The sequence below is a fragment of the Pezoporus occidentalis genome, unplaced genomic scaffold, assembly GCF_034315485.1.
Source record: "Pezoporus occidentalis ecotype Australia unplaced genomic scaffold, CSIRO_AGI_Poc_V1 ctg191, whole genome shotgun sequence".
Taxonomy (NCBI): Eukaryota; Metazoa; Chordata; class Aves; order Psittaciformes; family Psittacidae; genus Pezoporus; species Pezoporus occidentalis.
The window spans coordinates 809,972-836,258 of record NW_026913760.1 but is presented as its reverse complement, the minus strand read 5'-3'; the positions used below and the strand labels follow the sequence as shown (position 1 = coordinate 836,258).

At 47.4% G+C, this 26,287-nt stretch overlaps 1 protein-coding gene and 1 long non-coding RNA gene across 2 annotated transcripts in view; one reads left to right on the top strand and one right to left on the bottom strand.

Moving 5' to 3' along the window:
* Positions 1-1,748: 1,748 nt before the first annotated feature.
* On the bottom strand, positions 1,749-21,581 carry LOC134162781 (zinc metalloproteinase-disintegrin-like NaMP). The gene is made up of 24 exons (XM_062617011.1): positions 21,405-21,581; positions 18,797-18,897; positions 18,346-18,422; positions 16,797-16,875; positions 15,747-15,823; positions 14,564-14,759; positions 14,225-14,287; positions 13,935-14,006; positions 13,264-13,433; positions 12,533-12,617; positions 11,180-11,310; positions 10,207-10,384; positions 9,486-9,575; positions 8,873-9,068; positions 8,077-8,179; positions 7,248-7,404; positions 6,523-6,603; positions 5,890-5,968; positions 5,677-5,767; positions 5,241-5,340; positions 4,521-4,586; positions 4,128-4,205; positions 3,110-3,178; positions 1,749-3,018 (listed from the first exon to the last, which is right to left on the bottom strand). Exons 1-24 carry the CDS (start codon positions 21,454-21,456, stop codon positions 2,986-2,988), a joined length of 2,424 nt encoding a protein of 807 aa, XP_062472995.1. The 5' UTR covers positions 21,457-21,581; the 3' UTR covers positions 1,749-2,985.
* Positions 21,582-21,664: 83 nt separating this feature from the next.
* The window catches only part of LOC134162783 (uncharacterized), a 36,109-nt gene continuing 31,486 nt past the window's right edge, over positions 21,665-26,287 (top strand). Inside the window, exon 1 of the long non-coding RNA XR_009964447.1 lies at positions 21,665-21,865. This is a non-coding gene — a long non-coding RNA (uncharacterized LOC134162783). The remainder of the gene's footprint in view (positions 21,866-26,287) is intronic.

Sequence of the window (26,287 nt, the reverse complement as noted above, 5' to 3'; positions counted from 1 at the left end):
GGAGGGAAAAGAGGGATGAAAGAGGGTGGTAAATTCAGAGGTTGGAAAGAAACAGGAAAAAAAGGCATTTTTGGGTTCCTGTGAGTAAGGGGAGATGGAGCAGTGCTCACTCATCCTAAAACAAGCACCCCACCAGCAGTGGTAAACTGCTTTGCTTTTGGGTTGGGAGCTACAGAAGGGTCCGTGTCGCTCCTGTATAGCAGATCCAAATTTGGTCCCTTCTGATTCTTACTATGGGATGCTGAGAGGGGGTTCGCTGCTCTGCTGCACCATGTGCCTGGCAAACCCTGCTGAGCAAGGAAACCTGAACCAGGAATAAGGGAGTAGCTGGCCCCACATCAAACGGTTGCCGTTGTGTGAGACTACAGAGGGAGATGCATGTGGTGATGTACTCACCCTCTGGGGCTGTGCGCTGCCGGCTCCTGGCAGTTGGAGCGCTCAGCCTGGTTCCAGTGTTCCTGGGTTCACGTTTCTCTTGCAGTAGAGGCTTTTTAACAGTAGATGTCACGTTTGCACAAGGGAACAAGAGATTGTCCCCCCTCCTGTGGCCTGGCAGCCGCAGGACCTGCTCCAGAGCATGCTGTCGCCTGCCCTAGGGATGCTGGAGCCAAGAGAAGCTGTAAATCGTAAACTATAGGTGCGTGTTCCTGTGTATTTCTCCGAGGTTGGTACCGCAGGTCACTGCTCAGAGCAGCACTCCCGCTCTGCTTGGGTGCTGGGGTGCAGGTTTTGCCTGCTGGAAGTGTTCAGGAGCTGGATGATCTTAAGGTTCTTTCCAGCCCGAACCATTCCATGGTTCTGTGACCCTTATAAATGTAAGTCAGGTTTCCTGGCTAACATGGCAGGGATTGTCGATACCTGTGAATAACCCTTTCGGTCCGAATTTGGTGTTGTAGGGATTTGGCAACATTCTGAATGATCCCACTTTACACTGTTCTCATGTGTTCCATGTGCAAAATGATGATCTCGGAGAAACCAAGCCACCTACCTCCAGTGTAGATACAGTACTTTTAATATGGAAATCTTTGTAAATACATTCATTACAGTCCATAAACAACAAGTCCTGAATCTTCACACCCATACCGATAGACTAAAATCCATTTCTGACTCAAGTAAAGAAGCGTTTCTCTAATGGGGAAGAAAGCTATACTCTTCCAATGCAATCTATCCTAAACCACAGAGACCCACCTCACTCTTCAAGCTGTAATTTCATCGCATCAGTGTTTTGCAGCACATAAAGTACTTGATTGGCAACCCCAAAGCAAGCCCAGAAGAAGAAATTGGGGGTTTTAATATGCATTTTGGTATCGGAGACGATGGATCTGCAGCGTGTGGCTGCAGGAGGGTCACTGTACAGGGCAGGGCTCTGCATTGGACACGTAACTGTGCAAGGTGATGTGGATCAGGGTTTCAGCAGGTGAGAGCTGGGTTGTGAACCTGTAGAAGGTGTCAGGTCCTCCATGGACTGGGCTCTGGTAGACCCTGGTGAGAACCAGGCAGAGGTTGGGGTTGGTGTGCACAGTGCTGGCCCAGGGCCCCAGCGCTGGTTTGGAAGCCAAAGTGATCTTCTCCAGCAAAGCCCCTGTGCCCAAGGGCTGGAAACTGCCTTCCTGAGCCACCCTGTAATTGGTTTGGATCCGTGTTTGGATTTTGATCCTGATCCAAACTCAAATCCAGTTCAAACTGGACTGTCTGTAAAATCTGGAGTGCTTTTGGTCCAGGGCAGTTTTGTTTCCCTCTTTTATTTCTTTTTCTTTATTTTCTGGTAAAATTTTTATTCCTTGAAACACACTTCTGTGTGCTTAAACTTGAAACTCTTGATGCCAACCACTGATGAATATCATCAGTGCCAAGGGTAACAACAGCATCAGTGCCAGCACCCTCGCAGCATCATTAGCATCAATGCCAACAGTATCATGCACATCTACGCCAGCAGACCAATAGTGTCAACAGTGCTGATGCCAAGAGGCGTGAAGGAGTGAAGAACCCCTCAGACATAAACCATCACGCAACGCCTCATGCTGTGATGCTGTCCCATAATAACACCCCCCGTGCCCAGCCTGGTTCTCATTAGTGTCTTTACAATAACACCTGCTGGCGCAAGAGCAGTTAGATGAGAACACCAAGGTGTGTGTATCCTGGAAGGGAGAAATACTTGGATGTCTCTGGAGCCATGGGGCAAATGAACTCCGTGATGGAGTTTGTTGACTCTGCCTTTCTAAACCCTCCTGTCCAAGTGTGGTGGTGGCAGCTGGAGCTCTTCTTCACCCAGCACAGCTGGGAGCACTTGCAAGCAACAAGTGGTTTGGCTCCTGCATGCTTTGCTTTGGAGCACGTCTCCGGCTCTCCCTGCTCCACAGGGGAGTCTTCTGTCACAGGAAACCTATGGGATTAGTGAGAGAATTCTGTCCAAAAGGATCTTTCCAGACTCAGTGCGTTTCCAGTGCATAATCTCATTATTGCGAGGCAGGTTCAGGTTTGAGGACACAAACTGTTCTCCAGTGAGAGCAAGAAGGATTTTCCTGTTCCCAGAACTTGCACTCGAAGGACAAGGCCTGGCTGATGTTGAAGAGGGGGCTGCAGAGATCCAGAAATGGAGTTCACAAGCCTGAATCTCTGCTTCCCTGAGGATCTCAGGTCTGTACCCAGGAAAGCTGTGTGGCTGCAGAGCATCCCAGTGCAGCCACCTCTTGCAGCGGTGGCCTAGGAGTTAGGATGTGCTGAGCAGCTTTCACAGCTTACTCCCAGTCTACCCCTCAGTGCAAGCAGCGATTCTGCTTCTGTTTGCTTTTGGACAGTAGTTTGGTGTCATCACCAAAGAGTTCCTTGCCCTTTGCACACCAGGCCTGTTCTTTCCAAGCTGTTCTTGTGTTAAAGAGCACAGGAAGGCATTCTTGGTTGTCTTTGCAGAAGTGGAGGAATCAAGGGGCAAACAACTTGTCCCTGAGGATTTCAGGTATCTCGATCAGCCCAGCTTCAGAAGCTTCATACCCTGGGGTTCATTGGAGGTTTTAAAGCCTACATGGGAAAGGAAGGAGTTAAATCACAGCGTGCTTGGTGCTCTTTCAATGAATTACATCCCGAATGGTCGCATTTGAGCTCAGGTTACCTTTGGTGGAGGTGGAGGTGGAGGTTTGCCTTTGGGGACTGGAAGATGAGCTGGCTTTCTCTCTGGTGCCTGAACAGAAATGAAGTTTTAATGTCATTAGGCTCCCTGCCTGAGCAGCTGCAGAACCTCCCCAGACTTCAGCTGCTCCTACTCTTCTCATGTATTTCCTACAGCATTTTCCTAGTGGAAAAGCTATGGGTGGATTAGGTTAATCCGTCCACGTGCAAGATGTCACCCATAATGCACAATGGGTATGGGGCTCCTGTTTCAGAAGACCACGGAGCTGTTCTCAGTGTTTAGAGTCATCTGCATGGGAAGTTAAAGCTGGTTACGTGGTCAAGGTGCGTGCTGGGGAGAGCATCTCCGAAGACAGGGGGATTGAAATGTCTTCAGAATGCAGCTGATATGTGATGTTTAGTCCTGATCCATCGTTCTTTAGGCAGGCAGCAGCCTGCAGTTACATTTCTGGTCTGAAGATGGTTTCTGTACCCTTGTGTCAGATGGGCATGGGGCTTAAATTACAAGATGGTAGATATTCGAGGGAGGAGTTTTCATTTAAATAGGATGCTTTGGGTTTATTAATGGCAAATGTTTGTATTCCAAGTATTTGTGAGAATTCAATATATATATATGTACATTGATGGAGATCCCCTCACAGGTGGCACCTTTAGAGAACAACTGCAAGACAGGGGCCGTTGCAGACATCTGCAGTAGCAAAGATGCTCATCATTTGCATCGTGTTTCCACCTGAGATCCCTGTTGGTTTGGACTCCATGCACTATTGCTTGTGAGATGTTCTGGGGCTGGGTTACAGGACCCCCTGGCACGGATTAAGAGCCTCTTGTGCAGTTTAGGATTACGTGGCACAAAAGGGGGCTCCTACCCTAAAGGCTGTGTGGTTTGGATGTCTGTGAGTTATGGGGGTTTAATGAGAGTCAGAAACTGAAAATCCCAATTGACACCTGATGGCCCTTTGCAGCTTGGTGGAAGGTGTGTGAAGTTACAGGGTTATACTCACAAAGGTCGCTTCTGTGTGAGAAGGGGCTGGCTTGGTAGAAGGAACAGGAGGTGGGGGCCCTCTTGGCCTTATGGCAGGCTGTGAAGACAGAGAATACAGGATATATTGACCCTATATACATACTGTGAAGGTATGCATCTGCATGTTCCCATGGGAACGTGCAGGCTTGTGTTCTGTGTGAAAAGAGCATTAATAGGGATAAAAGGATGCATTCTTTTCGGAAGCAGGGATACTTTCTGCTATCTGGCCCTGGGAAAGCACTCAGGGCCTTACTGGCAGTGCAGGGATTTCTTTAGCCTTTGAGGCTGGGGTTCTCCACCATGGCACGACCCGGTGGGTGCTGCCTTCCCCAACCACGGTGTGGAAGCAAAGGCATGGCTGGGAAGGACTTACACTGTGGAGCTGTGGTTTGTTCTCCTGCAGCGGAGGTACAGGGAGGAGAAGTTTCTTGTCGTTCATCTGAAAACAGGGAACAGTTACACCTGATGGAGCCTTTGTCTGGTTCAAGAAGACAGGCTGAGAAAGTTGGGGCTGTTCAGCCTGGAGAAGAGAAGCTGCGTGGAGACCTCAGAGCAGCTTCCAGTATCTGAAGGGGGCCTATAGGGATGCTGGGGAGGGACTCTTCATTGGGGACTGCAGTGATAGGACAAGGGGTAACGGGTTCAAACTGAAACAGGGGAAGTTTAGATTGGATATAAGGAGGAAATTCTTTCCTGTTAGGGTGGTGAGGCACTGGAATGGGTTGCCCAGGGAGGTTGTGAATGCTCCATCCCTGGCAGTGTTCAAGGCCAGGTTGGACGAAGCCTTGGGTGAGATGGTTCAGTGTGAGGTGTCCGTGCCCATGGCAGGGGGTTGGAACTGGATGATCTTCAGGTCCCTTCCAACCCGAACTATTCTGTGATTCTATGATTATCTTTGCTTTACTGCACACAGATTACTCTGGGACCTAGGGCCATGTGCTTTCCCCATGCTGGGATTCACAGCACTGCCCTCTCAGCCCCAGACAAGGGGTTTGAAACCCTGCTTGAAGTGTAGCACGCTTTGATCGATGATTTCTGATGTTCCAACCCCTCCATTACAATCCATAGGGACCAGAGCTGACCCAGCCCTTACCTTCTGGGCAGGTACTGGCAGGACAGGGTGTTCTCTGTGTCTTTGTTCTTGATCCACAAAGACTTGGTTCGTGGCTCCAGGTCCCCTTCTGGTCTGGCAGCTAGACAAAGATTCCATATAACTGTGAATCTTCACCTGACTGAAGCGAAAAGAACTTGAATGCCTGCCTTATTCCCAGTGGTGTGTTATGGAGCCACGTCCTTTCTTCCCCTTACTTTGATTATTTAGGATTAATCTTGAGAGCTACAGTTTCAAGGCTTCAGTTCTCTCCCAGCAATGGGATTTCTGTCATGGACCAACTTCCTTGGCTTTCCAGTGCCCAATTCCCTCTACTCCCTTTGGAAAGCTTTGCTTAAAACCTGTCCAGGAGTTGCTTGGCTTTAGGTTTTGGCTGTGTGTGTGGGGGGGTTTGACTCAATAGGGGTTAGCTTTTTACCTCTTCTTGAGCACTCGGGAGCGGATAAGGAGCACTGCCGCTGCTGCTGTGACAGCGAGGACAGCCAGCACACCAGCGACTATAGCGAAGCCTGCCAGGGAGAGAAAACACAGGTTGCTGTTCCTTAAAGGATCCGCTATTGCTAAGAGTTTTCCCATCGCATTGGGTGGCAGAGTGATGTTCGTCACCAGGTCTGGGTCCCACTTCACTTACTGGTAACAGCTGAGGAGCTGCCGCAGGTTGGTGGTGCCCATCCCTCCTCGCACTGGCATTGCAGCTCGTGGTCACACACCTGGGGGAGCACAGATCACTTCATATGAGTGAAGCTCTCAGTGGCTCCTGGTAGGGTTGTTGAAGCTAAGTCTGGCAACTCTCTCGTTTTACTTGCACTAAGATTTAGCATAGAGAACAGTGGGTTTGTGCAGTAAAGGGCAGGCCTGGCTGTCTGCTACCTTGTGCCTTTTGCAGGTGTTTCTGCAGTAAAAGCTGCAGTGCAAGGCACAAAGCAGCAGTTGCACCTGTAGGTCTCTGTATGTTCAAATGGGATGAGCACAGTTTTCTTCCTAAACCAGAAGATGACCTGCAAGAGAATAGCTGTGATTCTGTGGCTCAGAGGGAGGGCCAGGCACAGAATCTGTGTCCATCTCTTGTTATCAACTTAGCAAAAGCATTGATGCTCTATCGGATTAGATTTGCTTTCATAAGGATACAGAAAGCTTCTGACTCCACAACCTTTGCAAATCCCTATCCCAGTGATCTAAATACAGTCATCAGTAAGTTCTGTAGCTGATATGCTTGATTTTCTTGGGTATTCTAAGTTAATAGCAACAAACACTGGTATCTTACAGCATGTCCGGTACACTTGGCAGAGCAGTTGGTTGATCTAAAGACATCTTCAATGTAGACACATTCTCCATTGCTGCACACCTGAAATGCACAGAGCAAATGGTAACAAAGTGATTTATGGCTTTCAGAACAGGCAGGGCTTGCACTTCATTGCGTAGAGTGATGGGGAGTAAAAGGAAGCATAGAAGCAGGTCTGCGAGTCACTAAAACCTACATTAGGAGTTTGAGACGTGGATGTGATTTTTCACTTGACCTTTGGGCCTTTTATAGCAAAGGGGAGTGACAAAGATGTCCAGATATCGCTGCTTTCCACTCCTCTTCCATCCTTCACCCTGCCCTCCCCTCCCAGTAGAAATATATAGCAAAGGAAATTAGAATAGCCCTCGGTGATGCCTAGGACATCTATTATGGAAAGAATGAAAAGCATAATACAAGTATGATCTTTTAACCTTCGTAAAAGGGTTTGTTCCTGTTGCCATGTGTGTTTTTGTCAGTAATAAGGTAAGACGGCAGTCAAGCGTAAGGCAATGGGGAAGAGGCTGTTTGCTTTGCTGCTGGTTTGTGAGAGATGTAAGGCAGAAGATCTGGCAAATCGGATCAGCAGAACTTTAGGGTCCACTTCAGTCTTCCCAGGTTAAAATCTCCCTTGTCTGCTAAGAGGGCTGAGGATGTAAGCAGCATTGAAAGAGGGGACACAGTAAGGAGGAAAGCTGGTTTCTACTGACCATCCCGTTCCCGCACTTGGTTCCATTGAGAACCATCCCTGGGTCTGCTCCTCCATTTCGAGGGAAACTTGCTTTGCAGGACTCAAAAGTCACCAGGCTCCCATCCTGGGGCATCTCGTTCCCCCCAGTGCAGAACAGCTTCCCACACATTATATCTCTGGAAGGAGATCAAGAGCTGCTATGGAACAGCGGCACGGCACCGCAGGACTATTGGAGCTGGGCTCTCCCCCAGCCGGAATTTGTTGTGTGCTGGAACTCCTGAGAAAGGGGTTTTGGTTTCGGGTGTTCCCAGGTTGGTTTGTGAGCAGAAGGTGGCAGGTTCCTGCTTCCTCTGGAGCTTATGAGGGAGCCCAAATGGGTTGCAGAAATGAGTATTTAACGGTCCTCAACTTCAGAGGTTCACCTGAGGTCCAGGTTCCCTGTCCAGAAATCCCTTCCCTGTACTTAACTGCACATGCATGCACACGCACGCAGGCTTGCACATCTGTATGTACTCATACATGTAGGATACATCCCTATAGGATACACGTACATGTAGGATACATCCCTATAGGATACACATACATGTAGGATACATCCCTAGAGGATACACATACATATGAGATATATTGCTATAGGATACACATACATAAGAGCTCTAGCTCTTTCTCAGGCTGATCTCATGATTTGGAAACCAATTTTCATAGGACTGGCTTTACCACGTCATTCAGACTGACCCAGAGGGGACACATCGGTGCTGCCTAAAGCAGCGCGCTCTGCTTCCGTCTCTTAACCGCAATGGGAACGGTCTCCTCCCGGATCCCAGCAGATTCCATAACACAGTGCTTACCTTTTTTCACACGGGACGTGACTGCCTTTTTCTTTCCTGCAGTATCCATAATATACCCCTTTCTCGTTCATCCGGTAACAGGAGGCTGCGCCTTCCGTGGCCTCTGTGATAGAGGAGAGTTCAGTGGGGTTAGTTTGGGTTCTCTGCCTGTGAGACCTCACAGCAGTCAGCTTCCTTTACCTGGGTAGGAAATAGCCTTTCCCAGTGACGGTACCCATGGGCCTAATGACCCTCTGGCCCTTCATGCATTAATTCTGCAGTGTTGCTGTATGCACCAAGCAGAACCTGCCCTGTGTGTTCTCCCTATGGACCAACAGACCTCTCCTAAGAGAGGGGACGTAGCGAGGACTGGAGGCGGTTTAGGACTGGGAAGGGGATAAGCCACCACACACCTTCAGAAGCATCAAGGCATGCCGAATTTGGACTTTAAAATACAGGCGTTTCCTCTTCCTAACAAGCAAGAGCCAGCTCCACTCCGAAGTTCCCTTAAAAGCATTGTGTGAAAGAGGAATACACTTCCCACTTCCCATTTCTCTAGAAACAGTTGGCATTGTATGCTCTGCGCTCCTGCTCAGTGGTTATAACCACTTAGGATTGCATATAAAAATAACAACTGAGTAGATGCTACAACCTAGAAATCATACACACAATATAAAGCATAAGTAACGTATATGCTCTATCTAAAGCATAAAGATGCTTTGCAAAAGGCCTTTGGTTTGCCTGCAGACAAAGCCTTTCCCTTTATCCCTCCTTTGACCGATGCAGACGGATTTTCCCAGTCCCGGGTTGTACTCACGTGCTCCAAAAGCAGCTTTGCACTGGTTCTCCCGGGTGGGACAGTGTCCCATGTAGCAGTAGCCCTCGCCGTAGTTGCAGGGATGCCCGTTCACGCGGAATCGATCCGCTGGGCAGTGCTCAGAGAAGCCAGTGCACATCTCGGCCAGGTCACAGTCGTGCTTAACTGCTCTGCACACAGCTCCCGACTGCTTGTACTGCAAGGAGGGGGAAGCAGTGCCTCACTTGAACACATGCTCCTGTGTGCTGTTTAAAGAGCCCACTGAACCAGAGGTTAAATTAGGGGAGACAAAGCTCAGCCTCGCTGCGCAAGGTGCATGAGGAGCTGGGTCTAATTTAAAGACAAGGTTTTTGCCTGGTTGTGCCCCGGCTTTTCTTTCCAGGAGTAATTGGGTAATGAAACCGCTCCTTTCTCCAGGGTGCCGGGAGATGGGGTGAGTTGGTAGCTGTGGTGTGGTGTGGGATGGACAAAGTGCTCTTTGATTACAGGGCTGGGTCAGTAATCACAATTAAAGGGGATTGGCTCTTTTAAGAGGTGCATTACTGCTTTCCCAGGGGGGAAAAGCGCTGTACCCTTGAAACCGTGGGAAGGTGGAGCTGGGGAGGAGCCTTACCTGGCAGTTTTCACAGCACTCTCCATGTGCACACGTGGAACCTGCAGTCAGTTTGCATGACTCGGGCTCGCAGCACTCATTGGTGCACTCCTGCGGCAGAATCAGCAGTCAGAGCTCTGCGCTTCTGGGTTCTCTCCACACTGCTTTCCCAATGGCCCACCCTGTGCTTGGTTACTGAGGGAGGGAGGGAGGGATGCATTGGGCTTGCCCTTGGCTTTCCTGGGAACCATGTTCACTGGAAGCCAAGCCAGTCGCTGTGGGCGAGCACATAAAGGATACCGAGTGCGCTGGGTTGTGCAAGTGCAGATGGAAGCCGTGCAGGGAACTTGCTTATTTCCACCCAGACAGTTTCGTATGTGTGGCTTTTCCTCACTCTCAGTTCCTCTCTTATAGAATCATGTAGGTTGGAAAAGACCTTTAAGATCCTCGAGTCCAACCGTTAACCCAGCACTGCCAGGCACCACATCCCCAGGTCTTAGGGATGGTGACTCCATCACTGCCCTGGGCAGCCTGTTCCAATGCCTGACCCCTTTGGGTGAAGAAGCTTTCTCTAATATCCATGCTAAACTTCCCATGGTGCAACTTGAGGCCATTTACCCAATGCAGCACAACAAACTATGCTCTCGCCTAGCAAGAGAGTACCAGAAACCAGCTCCTAAACAGCCTGAATAAAGCTCTTTGCCCCTTCCAAGTATTGTTTTGTTCCCGTTTAGGCAGATACCTCAGGAGTGCCACAGTCGCATTCCTCTCCCTTCTCCACAAAGCCATTCCCACAGGATGGAGGTGCTATGATGCTGTTTTTATCCGGGATGTCAGTTAAGCATTTGGGCATGTCACTCAGCATGTATTTCTCAAAACTTTGGAGGCTGCAAGAGCTGAATTTCTTGGGGATGATGGAACTGTATTGAGAAGGCAGAAGGGTTTATGTTAGGGTGGCTGTAGGCAAGGGCAAGCAATACTCCTTACAAGAGAAGTTCAACAAGTGACCATCCCCTTTGAGTGCAACCATTTATATATATATATTGATAAGTACAATGGCTACCTTCTATGCGGAAAGAAAAGTGGGAACAAGCAGATCAGAAGTAGTTAATGTACTGCATGTAAAGACTGCATGTTATAAGTGTAAAGATTTAAGCCTGGTCTATACAGACTGTGCGTGGATGCTTCGTGCATTAGGAGTTTTCCATTCGGACACCCAGCAGCGGCTCGGGATGTTCAACCAGAGGTGAAAATTGAGCTGAATTCCTCTCTAATGGGTGTTTATTGCAGGTACAAACACCTGATGTGGTTTTCCTAAGAGTCATCAGGGTTGAGAATGTAAAACATACTGTAGGTTAATCCTGGGGAAGCTCTGTCCCGAGATCCCACTGTTGGTATGTGCTGCCCTCATTGTAAGGGAGGAAGGGTGTATGGTTTGAGGTGAAGGCCTCCACCTCATGTGCAAAGCTAATGTCACCCAAAAGTGACTGAAGTTGGGTTTGGGTTGGGTTTGGGGTTTTTTGGAGGGCCTGTATCTGCCTGCAATACCTTACAAGGGCCTGGAATGTCTTCATTTTTCTCTCCGTATAATTTGAATGGAATCATCCATTAACAATCAATAATTACCAGTCCATTTGGAACCTGGCAGCTTGTCCAGAGCCCGCCATGGACCGCCCCATGTGTTGGCCCCTTCACCTTTCCATCCTGCCTCCTACCTGACAGTGTCTGTCATGATGCAAACTTCGGCGCTGCACGTGCAGGCTTTGGTGTCGTGGCTCATGCCGAGGTTGTGGCCCATCTCGTGGGCCATGGTAGCTGCAACTGCGATTTCATTTCTGTTGTGGTCCTGGAGGGAAAAGAGCAAAGCATTGTTTCTGTGGGCGTTGTAGAGCAAGTAGGAGCATCTGAGCAGCCGTGTGGCTAAGAAAGAGGGCAATTCGAGTGCGGCTATACTCGCTGCTACGTAAGGATTGATGTGTTCAACCCGTGAATGCCTCTACTCCACGCTTTATGCTCTACTATGTTGTAATAGCACTGAGATGATACCACTAACAAGCATGAGTAAATTGGTGTAATTAGTGTTTAAATTAACAGGAGGAAGTTAAGCTGCCAAGTAACAGTGTTAAGGGGAAGTGAACATCTGAAACCCTTCATCTTTCTGGATAGATGCCCCTGTGCTTAGGGTAATTATGTGGGTGCGATATAATTATTACTCATTACACCAAGGTAACTATGGTGTACAGTGCTGTGCATGCAAGGTAAGGAAAGGCAGATGCCATGCTTCATCTTTGCTCTTAGCTTGGCATTTTGTGCCACTTGGAAGGAGGAAAGGAAAAGTCCTCCTCTTTTGAGTGAAATCCAGGCATATAAACCCAGGTGACGGTGGAAATGCATAAAGCACATGACGTTATCCTGGCCATACCTTTCCAGCGTAGCACTGCAAATCATTCTGCTCTCAGATGCATCCCTGCACCCTGAGAAGTGTTCTGGTTTTATGTTCATCCTATGGTTTCCTAATGGTGAGGGAAAGCTGGGATTTCTTGTGGGTAATTCCTCTTAGCACCAGGCCCAGCCTCTGAAGCTGGGTACAGCAGTTGAGCTCCCAGTGCTGTTGGTAAAGTCTGGGATCTGTGTTCCTGTTCAGGCTGAAGTTCACATGCAGCAGTTCCATCAGCTGAAATTCAGTGGCTAAACTGATGGTATTAAATACGACAGAACTGATTTCCCATTTGAAACAGGGAACCTTAAGGTAGAGTCACAAATCCGCTTATTTCTGTCTTCTAACTCTAATGGAGCCGGGTACTCCAAATACAAGTGTGTAAGATAGATGTTGGCATTTAGATAACACACCCACGCTGTGCTTTGTGTGTGCTTCCTTTATCCTCTTTTGGATAAACGATTTCCTCCAAAATCCACCTAATTTCAGCTCAAATCTGACTGTGAATTTCTACAGTCTACTAAAACGATGGCACAGGCTGGAGGTGCTGCGCACCCCGCTGCCCGTGAGCATTCTTTGCTGGTTGAGCAGGAAAACCTTTAAGGATAATATAAACAAAAAGAAATCAGACCTGAATAATACCTGCAGAATATGTATCACTGCAGATGGATTTGAGAAAGGCTAATCCAATCGTTGTCCCCTCAAAGTCATAGCCTCTGTAAGGAAGAAGAAAGAGTGAAATGCAACGCTGTGAGCAGGGAGCAGCTCTGAAGTCAAGCTGGCTTTACTGCAACCAGGCTGAAGGCTTTAAGCATACTCTCATTTCCAGCTCTGGTTTGCGTCCTGATTTAACACAATAGTTGAGGATGTGTTTAAAATCACTGCAAATCGAACAGAATGGAATACTCCTTTCATTTTAGTTCTTGAAGTATGTCACAGTTATCGGACTTCAGGCATCTCTTTGAGTGTAAAGAGCTTGATGAAGTGCTCTAGATGCAGCAAAGTGCTCGGATGAAGCAGGGCCACTGAACGTGAGCCAGGAGAGCCAAGTGAGTGCTGGTTTAGTTTGCCCATGTGCGTTTCCCCACTGCTAAACTCCATGTCATAGCTCTGGAGGTGTTAGACCACGCTGCAGTCTTCAGGGCACTTGGCTGTGCCAGAGCAGGGAGAAGGAGAGACTGAGGTGGAGCACAAGGGATTCACATAGAAAAGGGGGATTCTGTGTCCTAGCTGGTGACTGTGCTCCGGGAGGTAAATAAAGGTAAGGAAAGGGAGCGTGCATTTCTTTCTTTTGCCTTGGGATTAGTACAGCCTGGTACTCTATGGATTGGGAATGCGAATGGGAAGCGGACCGAAACGCACGTGATCAGCTGAGCGTTGTCGTTCCTTTTCCTCTTCAGCAAGTCTGAGAGCCTCCACTTGGAGAAACTGTCCAGGGTGAACCCTGCAGCGTGGCTCAGGAGGCATTTGTCAGCGTCTGTCCAGATTTCCAGGCCGATTAAAGCCACGTAGATGTTAATGGCCTTATAAACCTGCCGCCAAGGAACAGCGAAGGATGAAGGATGTTACAAAGACCTCTGAAACAAACACTGACCCTGGTAGTTGGTTCCATTTCTCACTTGAAACAGAGTCCACTCCAGGCCCGGTTTCAGCTTTTCCATGCTTTAAAGTTGCAAAAAAACCCTCAAGAAACAGAGCATGAAAACTTATTCCCTCCCCCCCCCCTTTAAAGCAACTACAAAAGTGGCTTTAAAATACTTGGGAATTCCAGCAATATTTTGGAAGAAATCAGGAATCACTTAATTCTTGATGGATTTCAATCCTTCTACACAAGGGTAAAGAAAATACGGTATAAATCTCTATCAAAATCTCGTATGTGAAGGCAAAGGGCAGGATGATGTGAATGTGTTTTAAATTTGTTTCAGAAATGATAATTTTCAGTTCAGTTTTCTTTCTTGTAACAATGGAAATTCAGGAGGCAAAAGCAAAGGAGCTCTTCAGTGACTTGGGTTTTAGTCTCATCTTGCTCTTACCGTGTTGATGTAATTGACCATTCCAAAGATCCTTTGCCTTATAGTTTTCACGTTTTTCTCATACTTCTCATACTGAAAAGAAATGGGAGTGTGTTAGGAAAGGAGAGGTAAAAAATGATGACTCAGAATAGCCCACTGAAGATTGCCTTGCAACCCCCCCATGGCTGCTCTGCTTGCTGCCATCTTTCCAATGCAGGGTTCTATCAGGCAACGTGGTTTGAGATCAGGCCCTTTTCGAATGTGTGCCTATGAGTAGGATGCAGAAGAGGACAACTTGTTTCAGTACTCACCAAACTGTTGTCTGCAACTATGTAGACTTCCAGATACTTTTTTGCTTTCAGGTATGCTTTCATCTAGGGAAAAGAGACATTTTGATGGCTTCTGAGACCTGTTGCAGTCTCAACCTTTGCCATTTCAAGCCTTGAATCATAGAACGGTCTGGGTTGGAAGGGACCTTACACATCACCTCGTTATGAGGGTATTTCTTTAGCCAGGCCATTTAGAATGGGACTGCTTTGTTTGGAAATGATGAAAGGTAGGCTGGGTATTAAAATGTTTGAGATTAGGAAAGATAGGCTAAAAAGATAGGCCTGTACTTATGGGACTGTTGCTCGACTCTAAGGACTTACTTCTGGGCTGTTGCTGGATTTGAAGATGTCACCAGTGGGGTCATTTGAGTCTTCTTCCCAGGTATTATTGACCAGACCACAGGTTTTGATGGACTCCTGTTTGAGTTTCTCATACTTGTAGACTGCGTGTTCATCGCTGTCTGAGGCTCCCAAGGGTTCAATGAGGTACTTCTGACCGCGGGTCTCAAAATAGCCACTAAGAAAAGGAGTTAAAGCGTCACCTTTTGAATCCATAGGGCTGAATCAAGACAGCAACGTTATCCCTAGCAGCATTTAGCCCAGGCATAGGCACCACTGCCCACACTGCCACACTGGAATGGTTTGGCAGCGTGCAGACAGAGCGTACAGCAGTTTAAAAGCAGAAATCAAAGCTGCTGAGTCAATTGGAAGATTTGGCTGCTCAGTGAATCTCTGAGACCATCAGTCAAAAATAAACCGGTTTAGCAATTAATTCCATTATGTCTGGGGCTTTTGTGCTTAGCAGATGTGACCGACAAGTGAATTTCACTTGAGTGGGGCATTCAAAGGTGAATTTCAATCTCAAACCAAAAGGAAAAGCTGCAGTATTGAAAGGTATTAAGAGTTCTGAATCATTTTGAGGAACAGATGTCAAAATGAGTGCTCTGTGTTCACACGTAAATGCCACAAGATAGGCAAGAATTGGTCAGAGACAGTCTGGGGTTTGGCCACGTGCCACTAACCACGGGGGAAACGTTCTGCTGCGGCTTCTCAGACTCGAGAGCCTTCCTCTTCCCTTTTTGTATTGCACGGCTGCGTCTTCAGGGATTAGAACGGAGCGGATTCTTCTAACTGAGCTTTTCATACAAAAGCCTGAGCTTCCTCACCCTGTAACTGCTGTGGCACTGAAAATGATGTAGCCTTCTCTTGAGGTGTCAGTGGAGCGTCTACAGCTCAGAAGCATCAACCCAAGTGTTAAGCGTGAGCATCACCGAGTGCTGTGCATCCTGATCTAATGTGGAATTTGTTATCTAAATGTATTGTTATAGATGTTTCTTCAGCTTCAAATCTAGAAACTCTGGAAGTTGAGAAAGGCAAATTTTTCACCCTTTTCTCCTTATAGGCACCCTTTTCTTCCAGACATCCTCATCCTTTTTATATTGGAAAATTATCTTCCTAGAGAATGCACGTTCTGCCATTATTGGGAATTAAACCTCCGTCTTACCTTAGGCCCTTGCAAGCACTGATGCTCGCTATGGACTCAGCATCATTCTGAATGTAACCTTCATAATAACAGTGATCCTGTTTAGAAGGAAAAGATAGATTGAAGTGATTTGTTTTGGGCCAGTTCATTGCAGTCAATGAGACACAGCCCACTTTGACAGATGCCAAACCACACTAGCTACAAGCTACAACAACTATGAATTGAGGTCCATGCAGAATAGGTGCTGTTTGCTTTTCACAGGATCCATTCGGGGGGTGAAAGTAATTGGAGCGATCAGATATGGCATCTTTTTCCCACCAAACCCCCCCCGACCACCGTTCTTTATGCACATTTATTTCACTCAGGATCCTCCTGTTCCTGCTGATCACTCCGTGACAAAGAATAGTGGGCTTTGTATTCCAAATCATGTGTTGAAACACGTTGGACATCATTGGACAAAGAGCTTCGGGTGAGAGCTTTGTTGAAGATCAGCCCCACGAGTGCACGGTAGGTTGAGACAGAACGAGTACAGTGGCTTCCTTTGTGTCTGCATCTGAATGCCTCATTTGTCATGGCTCAGAGAAAGCACCTGGGGTGACCTGCAGCGCGTTTGTGGGGAGCGTGGGTGCCAACAGGAACCATGAGGAGATGTCTTAATCGGGATCGATGCTCTCACTGAGGTTGGGGGGGGAAGCAAGTCACGGAGCTGTGCAGAGTAAGCAGGCAGGAGGTGGGAAGCAGTGGAATGACCTTGGCTCCACTCCCTTTTCAGACAAAAGAGAGAGATTTGGCTCAACAAACGTGTTCATCGGCCGTTAAGTAAACGGTGGTTCACTTTCGAAAGGCAGACTGCGTGTCTGGTTGGCAACAGGTATAAGTCAGTGTAGCTCTGCCGGTCACACGCTGCCTCTCCCCTGTCCCTTCAGAGGCAGCCTGAACTGCAGTGCTTAAACCTTGCTTTAAAATCTTGTCTCGTATCTGCTGTTACTGACCCGTTATTGTGGACCCATGGATCTCACCTTGACCTCCTCAAGACTTGCAAATATGAGGGAAGGAAACCTTTATTATTACCTTCATCTGAGGGCTTGTGGTTATTTGTCGCCCGTCATCAGAATAAACTGTTTCAGTATAGTCTCTAGCCAATAGGTGCCTGCAAAGAGTCAAGTGCCATTATTACCCAAGAGGAATTGGAGTCGTCTAGAAATGAGGCAATTACATAGCACACAAAGTATGGAGGGAATGCAAATGATTACTCAGAGTATTATTAATAGTATTAGATTGAAAACTAGGGAAGCAAAGCTGCTGGGTGGGGAATTCTGCTGGCTCCTGATCCCTACTCAAACAAAGGGACTGCTCTAAAATAAGAAGGTAATTAAAGCCTACTTACTCCATTGCTATAAACTTATCTCCTTGTAGATCTGAAAGTAAATGTATAATTACATAGGCAGTATTGATCCTTTTTTGGCCTCGGATTTCTGTAGGCTTTTCCAGCGCTCCACGTGTGAAGTGGTGCTGCTCAGTTCACCCCTACTGATTTCAGATAGCAAAGGTCCAAGTGAAGGATGCTCTGTCTGAAGAAAGCTCTGTTTGTACCCATACGTGCTGCTGAACCATCAAATTGAAACGTGACTGCAGAATAAATGACTCTATTTCTACTGGGAGAGGTGCTTTGGGGTTCTTGTTAGCAGACCCCTTTGTGATTTGCCATGGCTTTCAGGCTCCTGTGCAGGACAGCACTAAGCAGATGCTTAACTTTAAGCCAGGTCTGTAGTCCTACTAAACCTACCAGCTAAGCAAGTCTCCATTCACTTTGGTTTGGGCACCTACCACACATTGCCCCAGTCCTGTTTCTTTTTAGAGTGGGATTTAGCACAATATAATTCCCCTCCCTCCCCACCCCAAATATTTAGATTAGATTAAACCAGGGCTAAACAGTTAATTATAGTCTATTTAACACGAACTGATTATAGTCCTATTGTATTTACACAGCCATTTGAAAAGCACCTATTAGAGCAGGTTTGTTTGATCCCATGTTAAGTATTACGGTGGAGCCAGCAAGCAGAAAATCATGGCTGTGCATTCTGTCAATGCCAGTGTACATCTGGCTACTCCAGCAGCAGCATCATTAGTGTTAATGTAGGCAGTGCTGGAAGCTGAGCTATTAAGGATTTTAATTTATTATTACTATTTCCCATTTTTGCTGAGCATACAGAGCCAGCACAGCCCCATGGCATGGATATCTTGTGCTTCTCTGGAGCTTCTCCCAGCAGAGAGCAAATAAATATAACCCATAGACAAGGAAAACATGTGAAATAGTATTGGAGCATTAAACATTCAGTGGATTTAGCCACTTAGGAAATAAATGAGAGAGCACAGTTAGCAATACAGACAGGTCATTCCATCATGGTTAACATCACGTGCATGTGTAGTTGTTCACGTTATCGAAGCAGTGATGTGATGCTTTCTCCCCCTGCTTCTTACTTTGGGGTTGAAAAGGTGCCTTGACCAAAATAGCTCTGCCTTACAGGAGCCAAAGTGCTGTTTCTTTATGTCCCCAGTGCCCTACAGAGCCATTGATAGTGAGGAATAATGCTTGGGGAAAACACTGAACTGAACCTACTTGTTCTTTTGTAGATGCAGTATGACTTCCTCTCCATTGGCTTTGATTCCATACTCCACTGTGTCATCGTACTTGGTCTGTAAACAGATTGAAGGGTTAGAATATGGGCTGCTATGAGTTCTGGCTGTTACCGAGTCGCCAACTGCCTCCTTTCCCTCCTCTTCCCACCAAAAATAAGTATTCTGGCAGTTCCAGAGCAAGCAGGAGGTCACTGGGCTTCGTGTTCTTTAATTAGAGGAACAAACTCAGCTTTGCAAATGCATTTCTACGTCATGAGCACAGACCCAGCTTTACCCAACATGAGATCACTCTTCCAGCTCTTCCCTTTCGTTTCCTTTTGCAAGACCAAGTGTCCGGCTCCAAATCCTCTTACCCTTGAAAACCAAGGGCACTGTGACTGCAGAAAACCTTCCCCATCTCCCAGCAAGAAAAATGATGTCTCTTTGAATACCTCTTTGTTCCTCTCTACGTCTCTTCTGTGCACTGTATGCAGTTTCCGTGGATAAACTATTTCATATTGCTCAACTTCAGGTAGCTTCTTGCTCGTGCTCCCTAGGGAGAAAGAAATGCATATTTAGGCAAGCACAGGATTAACTTCTTAAACACTGTGTCCCATGTCTGCCAGCACTGATCCTTTTGGGCTCTATGGTCATTCATCTGTTGCACCACTTGTTTCTCATGCGTCCTCTGCACGTGCTCGCCTGCTCTGCTGAGCAGTCACCATGTAATGACATGGCCTTAAGGAGGTTTGTTGCAGTGTGGGTTTCAGATGTTGACATACCCGGCTGTTTCCATGCTTCAAAGCACTTTATGCAATGCACTTGGGTTTCTTTCCCCAGCATCAGTAATAGCTGGTGTACAGCAGTTGGGAAAACAGGGATGTGTTAGTCTCTGACAAGGCAGCAGCAGTTCTATCTGCCTCCTAAGCTCTTTAATGTCCTACAAAAGGGCATTTCATCTGAGCTAGCAAATTCTGGAGCACTTGGCACTAAGCACAAGAGCCGGTAGTTATAAAAACCCCAAAGAAAGCACTAAGGACAACGGGAGAGTGCACCTCCTGTTTTAATTGTCTGCCTCAAGGTCAGGTTTTCACAGGGCTGGGGCATCCAATTGCTGTGATTTCCTGTATCTGGAACAATAGGGCACATCCTCATGCAAATTGTGCCATGGAAATGAACAGATTAATTCTTCAAACTGGTTTATTTGCTAAGCCCTTTCCAAAAGTAATTGCAGAATTAAGTTGGTTGCATGCTGACAGAGCTGAGTGCTGGAGTATGATAGTTGGCGTGATAGTATAATGGGAGTAAGTCCCAAGAAGTTGTCTTGTATCAGCTGAGCACAGTGCACAGTGGCTATACATGTACAGTACTCAGTGCTTAGTGATGACTATACATGTACAGTGCTCAGTGCTTAGTGATGACTATACATGTACAGTGCTCAGTGCACAGTGACTATACATGTACAGTGCTCAGTGCACAGTGACTATACATGTGCAGTGCTCAGTGCACAGTGACTATACATGTACAGTGCTTAGTGATGACTATACATGTGCAGTGCTCAGTACACAGTAACTATACATGTACAGTGCTCAGTGCACAGTGGCTATACACGTACAGTGCTCAGTGCTTAGTGATGACTATACATGTACAGTGCTCAGTGCACAGTGGCTATACATGTACAGTACACAGTACTTAGTGATGACTATACATGTACAGTGCTCAGTGCACAGTGGCTATACATGTACAGTACACAGTGCTTAGTGATGACTATACATGTACAGTGCTCAGTACACAGTAACTATACATGTACAGTACACAGTGCTTAGTGATGACTATACATGTGCAGTGCTCAGTGCACAGTGACTATACATGTACAGTACACAGTGCTTAGTGATGACTATACATGTACAGTGCTCAGTGCACAGTGGCTATACATGTACAGTACACAGTACTTAGTGATGACTATACATGTACAGTGCTCAGTGCACTGCTGTTAACAGTGTTAGCAAGCCCCAAGTGCAAGTTTGTTACTGTGATTTACAATGGTATATTTTATAATTTAAGCATTTATTTTTACTTATAAAAGCCTCTTTTGCTTTGCAGACTTAGCCTTTCCATGAGCTTAAAGCACATCCTTATGTAGCGATCCCAACTCTTTATTGTCTTTGTCCAGCTTCAGGCATTGTCTTGAGTCAGTGGCTTTAAAGAGGAGAGAAATCCCTTGGGCTTTGTACAACAGGTGGGAAAATGCTCACAAGGAACAAATCAGTTTGGCCTTTTCCAAGAGCCTCAACCGGGAAGAAAAATCAGTGAGGATTTCCCTGATAATGAAGGTTTGGTTTTGTCAAGAAACAAGCTCTGTAACACCCCAAGCTTTCCTCCTGTGCCCATCTTCAGATGTTCTGTGCATCTAATGAGATCCTAAAGGTACAGGAATGCCAGGGCTCCCTATAGCTATGGAACCCGTGCGTGCCAGGCTCTGCAAAGCTCTGTTCCCTGTTGACAGGAGCTGGAAGGAACAATGCACGTGGAAACAACAGCGCGGGCTGTTAAGGGTAAGGCAGGTGAATACACACAACCTGAAGTACCACAGAGCTGATAAGGGTACTAAGTGTTTGGATTCAGGGAATGTCATTAACCAAATTCAAACAGAAGTCTTTTGCCTCTGTAATGTATATACAATGCAAATGTCTATACAAATACTAAGTGCTGCCAGTGTAGTAAGTTGTTCCAATTGGATAAATTGTCCACTCGCTCACAGAGGAGGTTATTTCCTAACTGGCTCACAAAACTAACCGGTTCTGGGTCTTTAGGCAACCCGTGGCCAGTTTTTCCCCTAGTAAATACTTCCCTAACTAAAGAATTCTAGGTAATTGCTTTGAATAGAAAGAGAGAAAAAAGCAACCATCCCGACCTGCAGCAGGACCAGACCGCTCTTCCCATGGCTTTAATCCACTGTTGTTCTGCGTTATCTATGTGTTAATCATTATGAATTCATAAAAGCTGTGCAAAGATCCATAGCAACCACCGGTAAAGGGTTTCAAACCATCGAATCCATACCTTGTTGGAGCAAAGGTAGCAAAAGAGCAGCAAGAAATGGTGTGAGAGTCATCTCAGGTGTGCTTGGCCAGCGATGGTCGCGGTGGAGGGCAGCGCCGGGTCCCCAGGCTGTGAGCAGTCCTCCCTTGTGCCCTGAATGAGAGCAGAGGGAGCGAGTTGTTCAGCTTGATTCTTGTTCCTATATGAGGAAGTGTTTACTGAAGGTGTTGCACAACTTTCAAGTCACAGACTGTTACAGCAAGCGGAAGTTCCTGCTGGTTAGTGCATGTCACACGAGTGGTGATGGATTGATTACTCCTTTCAAATAGGTTCCCTGAAAGTCTCCAGCACAATAAATAAAGAGGGAGTTGGAGGGGTCCTAAAGTTCCCTTTTTCTACCCTGCCTGGTAAAAAGCTATGGTGGAAACAGTGGGTGCCAAGCGAGGAATGGGAAGGTTTTCAAGAGGTTCGGGGTAAAACAGGTACCTAGGGTTTGTGTTCAAGATGTGTTTCAGTTCTTGCTGTTGACCCTTTAATCTGTGTCTGTGAGTCATACTTGCAGTGTAAACACTGAGTAGGTGCTTCTCTGCCTTTTCTATATTAGTAATGTTTGCTCGAGGTCCATGTGATAACATCTCACTAAAAGGGGATGCAGACAAGTGAGCAATCAAGGTGGTATCTGTCAAATAATGCTCTGAAAATCTGTGTTAGAAACTTACCTCATGGACGTAGCCTGTTGTAATGAAATAGCAGTGTGCTTCTTAGGGCACAGCTTTCAGTGCAGAGCCGTTTTATAGTTTAACTTCTTAGATGTTAGAGCAGGTATTACAGAGTACATGGCACTAGAACGGATCATGCTGTATACTTCAGTATGTGAATATAAATCTGTTTTGGCAACACACATGCCAGCTTTATATATTCATTTATTATAGTCATGTCTAAATAAGTAACTCTTGAAGTGAGCCTTCCCGGGACAGAGCTGCAGCCTAACCCTCCTGGGACTGGAATGTGGCTTTGGTAGCAGCTCCATTGGGACACTTTAGCTTGGAGACAGAGCGAGCTTGCATTCTGTAAGAAAAGTCACATACCATAGGAACCCGTGATGCATCCCGGGTTAGGAAAGAGCACTTCAGGCACAGAACTCATGAAGCATCCTTGTGAAGAGGTTGGACATCGCCCCGCCAAGGTGTTTGTTTCATCAGAGAGGAGCTGGGTCATCTCTGTCTGTGTCTTTTTAGTTCTGATGTGATGAAGCTGAGTCTAAAGGTCGACGATTTGGTATTAGAAACATTCCATGGATGGAAATGAGCAGTGCAGCCTTGGACTAAATCTGAGAAAGATAATTAAGATAACTGATCTTTGGAAATGAGTGGCTGCTCCCCAGGCATCCAGCTCAGCTCATTCTCTCTGCATGATGCACTGGAAAGCCGTGTGCCGACCCTACCAATCTCCTAAACTAATGTTCTTATGAAGCTGTGCTTTCATACGGTGTAGAAAGGAGAGTTACTTTATGAATAGATACCGCGTGCCAACAGAGAGCTGGCAGTAAGAAGAGGATGGGATGTGGTGAAGGTCTTGGGTAGACCCAGAAGGGAATTGGGTGTAATTCCCATCTGAGACTTGAGCGGTGTTTGGTGTTCCTGCCCTTGATTCCATAACAATCCAATGGTGGCTTCTTCCCGCAGAGGTGGAGAGGGGGGTACCTGACAGGAAAACTGCTTCTGGCTCCTTGAAACCCCTTTACCATTGTGCCTTGTCTCACCTGAGCAGTTTGGATGCTCGCTGCAGGGTAAAACTGGGTGGCAAGATTGCCTCAGCATTCAGTAACTGGGATATCAGCGGGTTTGACTCGAGTGGGGTCTGCTCAATGGAAAGGAGGAAGCAGTAAGGGGTGGAATTCACCCCTACACTGAGGTTCTGACCAAACGCTTAGGTTAAGCTGAGTGTTAGAAGTGAAACGGTAGTTGTGTGCTAGGCAGTAGGCTGAGCTCAGGATTTGAAGCCCTTCTCTGCTTCTGCCTTGTCCTAAGGTTCACTTTGAACCGGGTTTACAAAGGTATTAGTGCACTCAAGAGGGATTTTCGGGAGTGGTAAACACCACATGGGTTTCCCCTCCTGCTTCATTAGGTACATGCAAGGACACCCATAGAACCATTACAGACAGAGATAAGCAGCTGAGAGAGATAACTCAGTCCTTCCGTCTATCTCTGCTTGTTCCCTGCTGCATTCCCCCCATCTGACCCTGGGACAAACAGCTCAGCAGCTCTGCCTCTTAGCTCAGCATCCACATCCTCTTCCTCCTGGGAGCAGGCTCAGGGGCTCCCACCAGGCCAAGCGTGGGGCTCTTGGTTCAGCTCCCACAGTAACCTGCCCTCCGCCCTCCTTCGTTTGCTTCTCCCAAGCTTCCACCCAAGCCAACCTCCAGGTTGTTTTTCTCTGATGCACAAACAGAACCATGGGGCTTTGGCACCTCCAGCCCTGTGCTCCTCCTTGCTTCCTCCATCTCTTCGCGGCTGCGTTCCAGTCTCCCCACAACCTGCCCCTCCGTGCCAGCCCCAGCCCTTCCCCTCCATCTCCATTGCTGATCCAAGCCCCATTGAAGTCAACAGAAGACCTTCTATTGCCTTCCAGGGCCCTTGGACCAGCTCTGCAATTCCTCTTTAAAACCTCCTCCTTGCATAAAGCTTTTTCTTGTGCTTGCCTCTGTTGTCTCACCCATTCCCAAAGTTAATGCTCCTGCTTTTCCTCAGCTACCAATCTCCTGTGGTTTGTCCTTATTTTCTGGGTTCCTGTTGAAGGCTATCATCAGATCACTGCTTTAGACCTATTTGGAGCACTTGGAAAAGTTATTTCCCTTCTACCTATTACTTGCCTGCTCCTCAGCAGCCCTTGGCTACACTTAATACAGGGTTTGATGCAAAGTGAAATGCTTTCACCTCAGCTGTGGTTGAAACTCACTCAGCAAGCACCAGCCAAGTTATTTTTGGTGTGGTTCTAGGCAGCTCACCGACAGTCATCTGAGTTTGACTAATGAAATCATCACAAACTTCGCATGTCTGTCGCCCTTTCTGGCCTCCGAGAGCATTGTAGACATGTATGGGTTGTTACAAGCGTGTTCTTCCTTCCCTTTTCTTCCAAATGTAACACAAGAAATGGTTGCTTCATCCTCTTTCTGTATCAGCCTTTGTTAGCTGCATTTTGCTCCGTTCTCCTGCACCAATGTCCTGCAGTACATAGAGTAGCAATGCCATGCAGGCTGCAGGTGCTGGAAGGTCCTGTGGGTGCTTGTAGGTACTGAAGGCACAGACCTTTGACATATTTCTTAACAACTTCTCATCATTTCCCAACGTGATGAAGGTGGATTTTTGAGGGTTCACGCTTCTCGGAAACCACGTTTCTGGCTGTGCCATGCGTTGTGCAATTGTGTGCACACGTAGGGGCTGTTTGATGTTCTCCATCTGCACAGCAGGGCTGACAATGCACATCATTGTGAATTGAGGACCGTGGGCTTAGTTCCCCTTTCGAAGTGTTGCTTCGTGTATTGTTTGCACTTGTGGCATGTGAGGTCTGGCTTGCTTTTCCCAAGGGACCAGGGCATCCTGAGTGCTGTGGCGTGGTGTCTGGCACGATTCTCTGCTGGCTGGCATCCATCCGGGGCTCTGCTTGCTGTGGATGAGGGCAAAGAGTGGCTCAGTTCTTAAAGCAGGGCTCTGGGAGGGAGAAGGCTGTGGGGACACCCACTTAGAGCTGTGCAAGGCAGTGTGTGCGCAGTGGATCCACACCTCAGACCTCCCTGAACTGAACCCCGGCTCTGCCCATCCTCTCCCTCCTTCACCCCTGCATTGTCCATGGAAGGCCCTGCACTGCCTGCTCTGCTGCTGCCCGGCCTTCAGCTCAAATCCTTTCCCTTTGGAGAGAGCTGGCGAGGCCTCCAGCATCCAGGCGAGAAGCAGGACTGTTTAACCTGGATGACCTGTCCTAGTGCCTCCAGTCTGAGGGACTCCGGCTGCTCCCCGCACACAGAGAGAACGTTTCATTGAGTCATCTTGCTCTGTGCTTGAGGCAGGAACACGAACAAAGGAGCAACTGTCCAGCCTGAGCTCCCTCTGCAGCAGGAGGTTTTTCCTGGCAGAGGGAACTTGATGTGGTTACTGACAAAGAGCTCCCAGTGTGGACAGGGCTACCCACCAGCCAAGCTGTGCTTTGGACCAGCGGGGTGAAGTCGCCTTCCTCCCCTAAACAAGCCCGATGGGTCCAGGTGTGGTTGTGCCTGTGTCAGGATGCCATGTCTACCACATCCTTATGTGGTACCCAGCACACACTGTAAATATGCTGGGCTTTTACATCAAATGCAGCTTCTCTGTCTGTTGCCCAAGCCTGTAAAGGGTGGTTTTTCATGCTGTTGTGATGTGAGCAAGTGTAATGAAAGTGGAAAAGGGAAAAAACCCAACAACCACTGATGAGCTGGAGCATTTGTGGATCCTTTGGCTATAGGGGATTGCAGCACTTGAATGTGTTTCATTGCCTCTAGTGTTATCTTCATTAAATAGGCCTTGAAAGTGCTTGTTTGACAACAGGCAACCCCTGGTCAGTGTAATAGGATGGATCAAGGGGTTGAACTGCACTGTTTCCTGAAAGATGGGCATCTCTGATTGGAATCATCTCATTTTACTTGTCCAAGCTGCTGTGCATGCTCCAGCTGCTCTCAGGCAGTCCCTGAGCCTTTTCTTGGGTGCCAACATGTACGTGATGTATTCGAAATGCTGGGCTGAGGTAAGGATTTGGGGTTCTTTTGCTTTCCTAGTGGGCTGCCTGGAGGGTGTTGCTTCCAGTGCTGGTACTGAAGGGTCCAGTGTGTCTTTCAATGCCGTTCCTGATGGGATGATTCCAAGGAACTTCTAAAC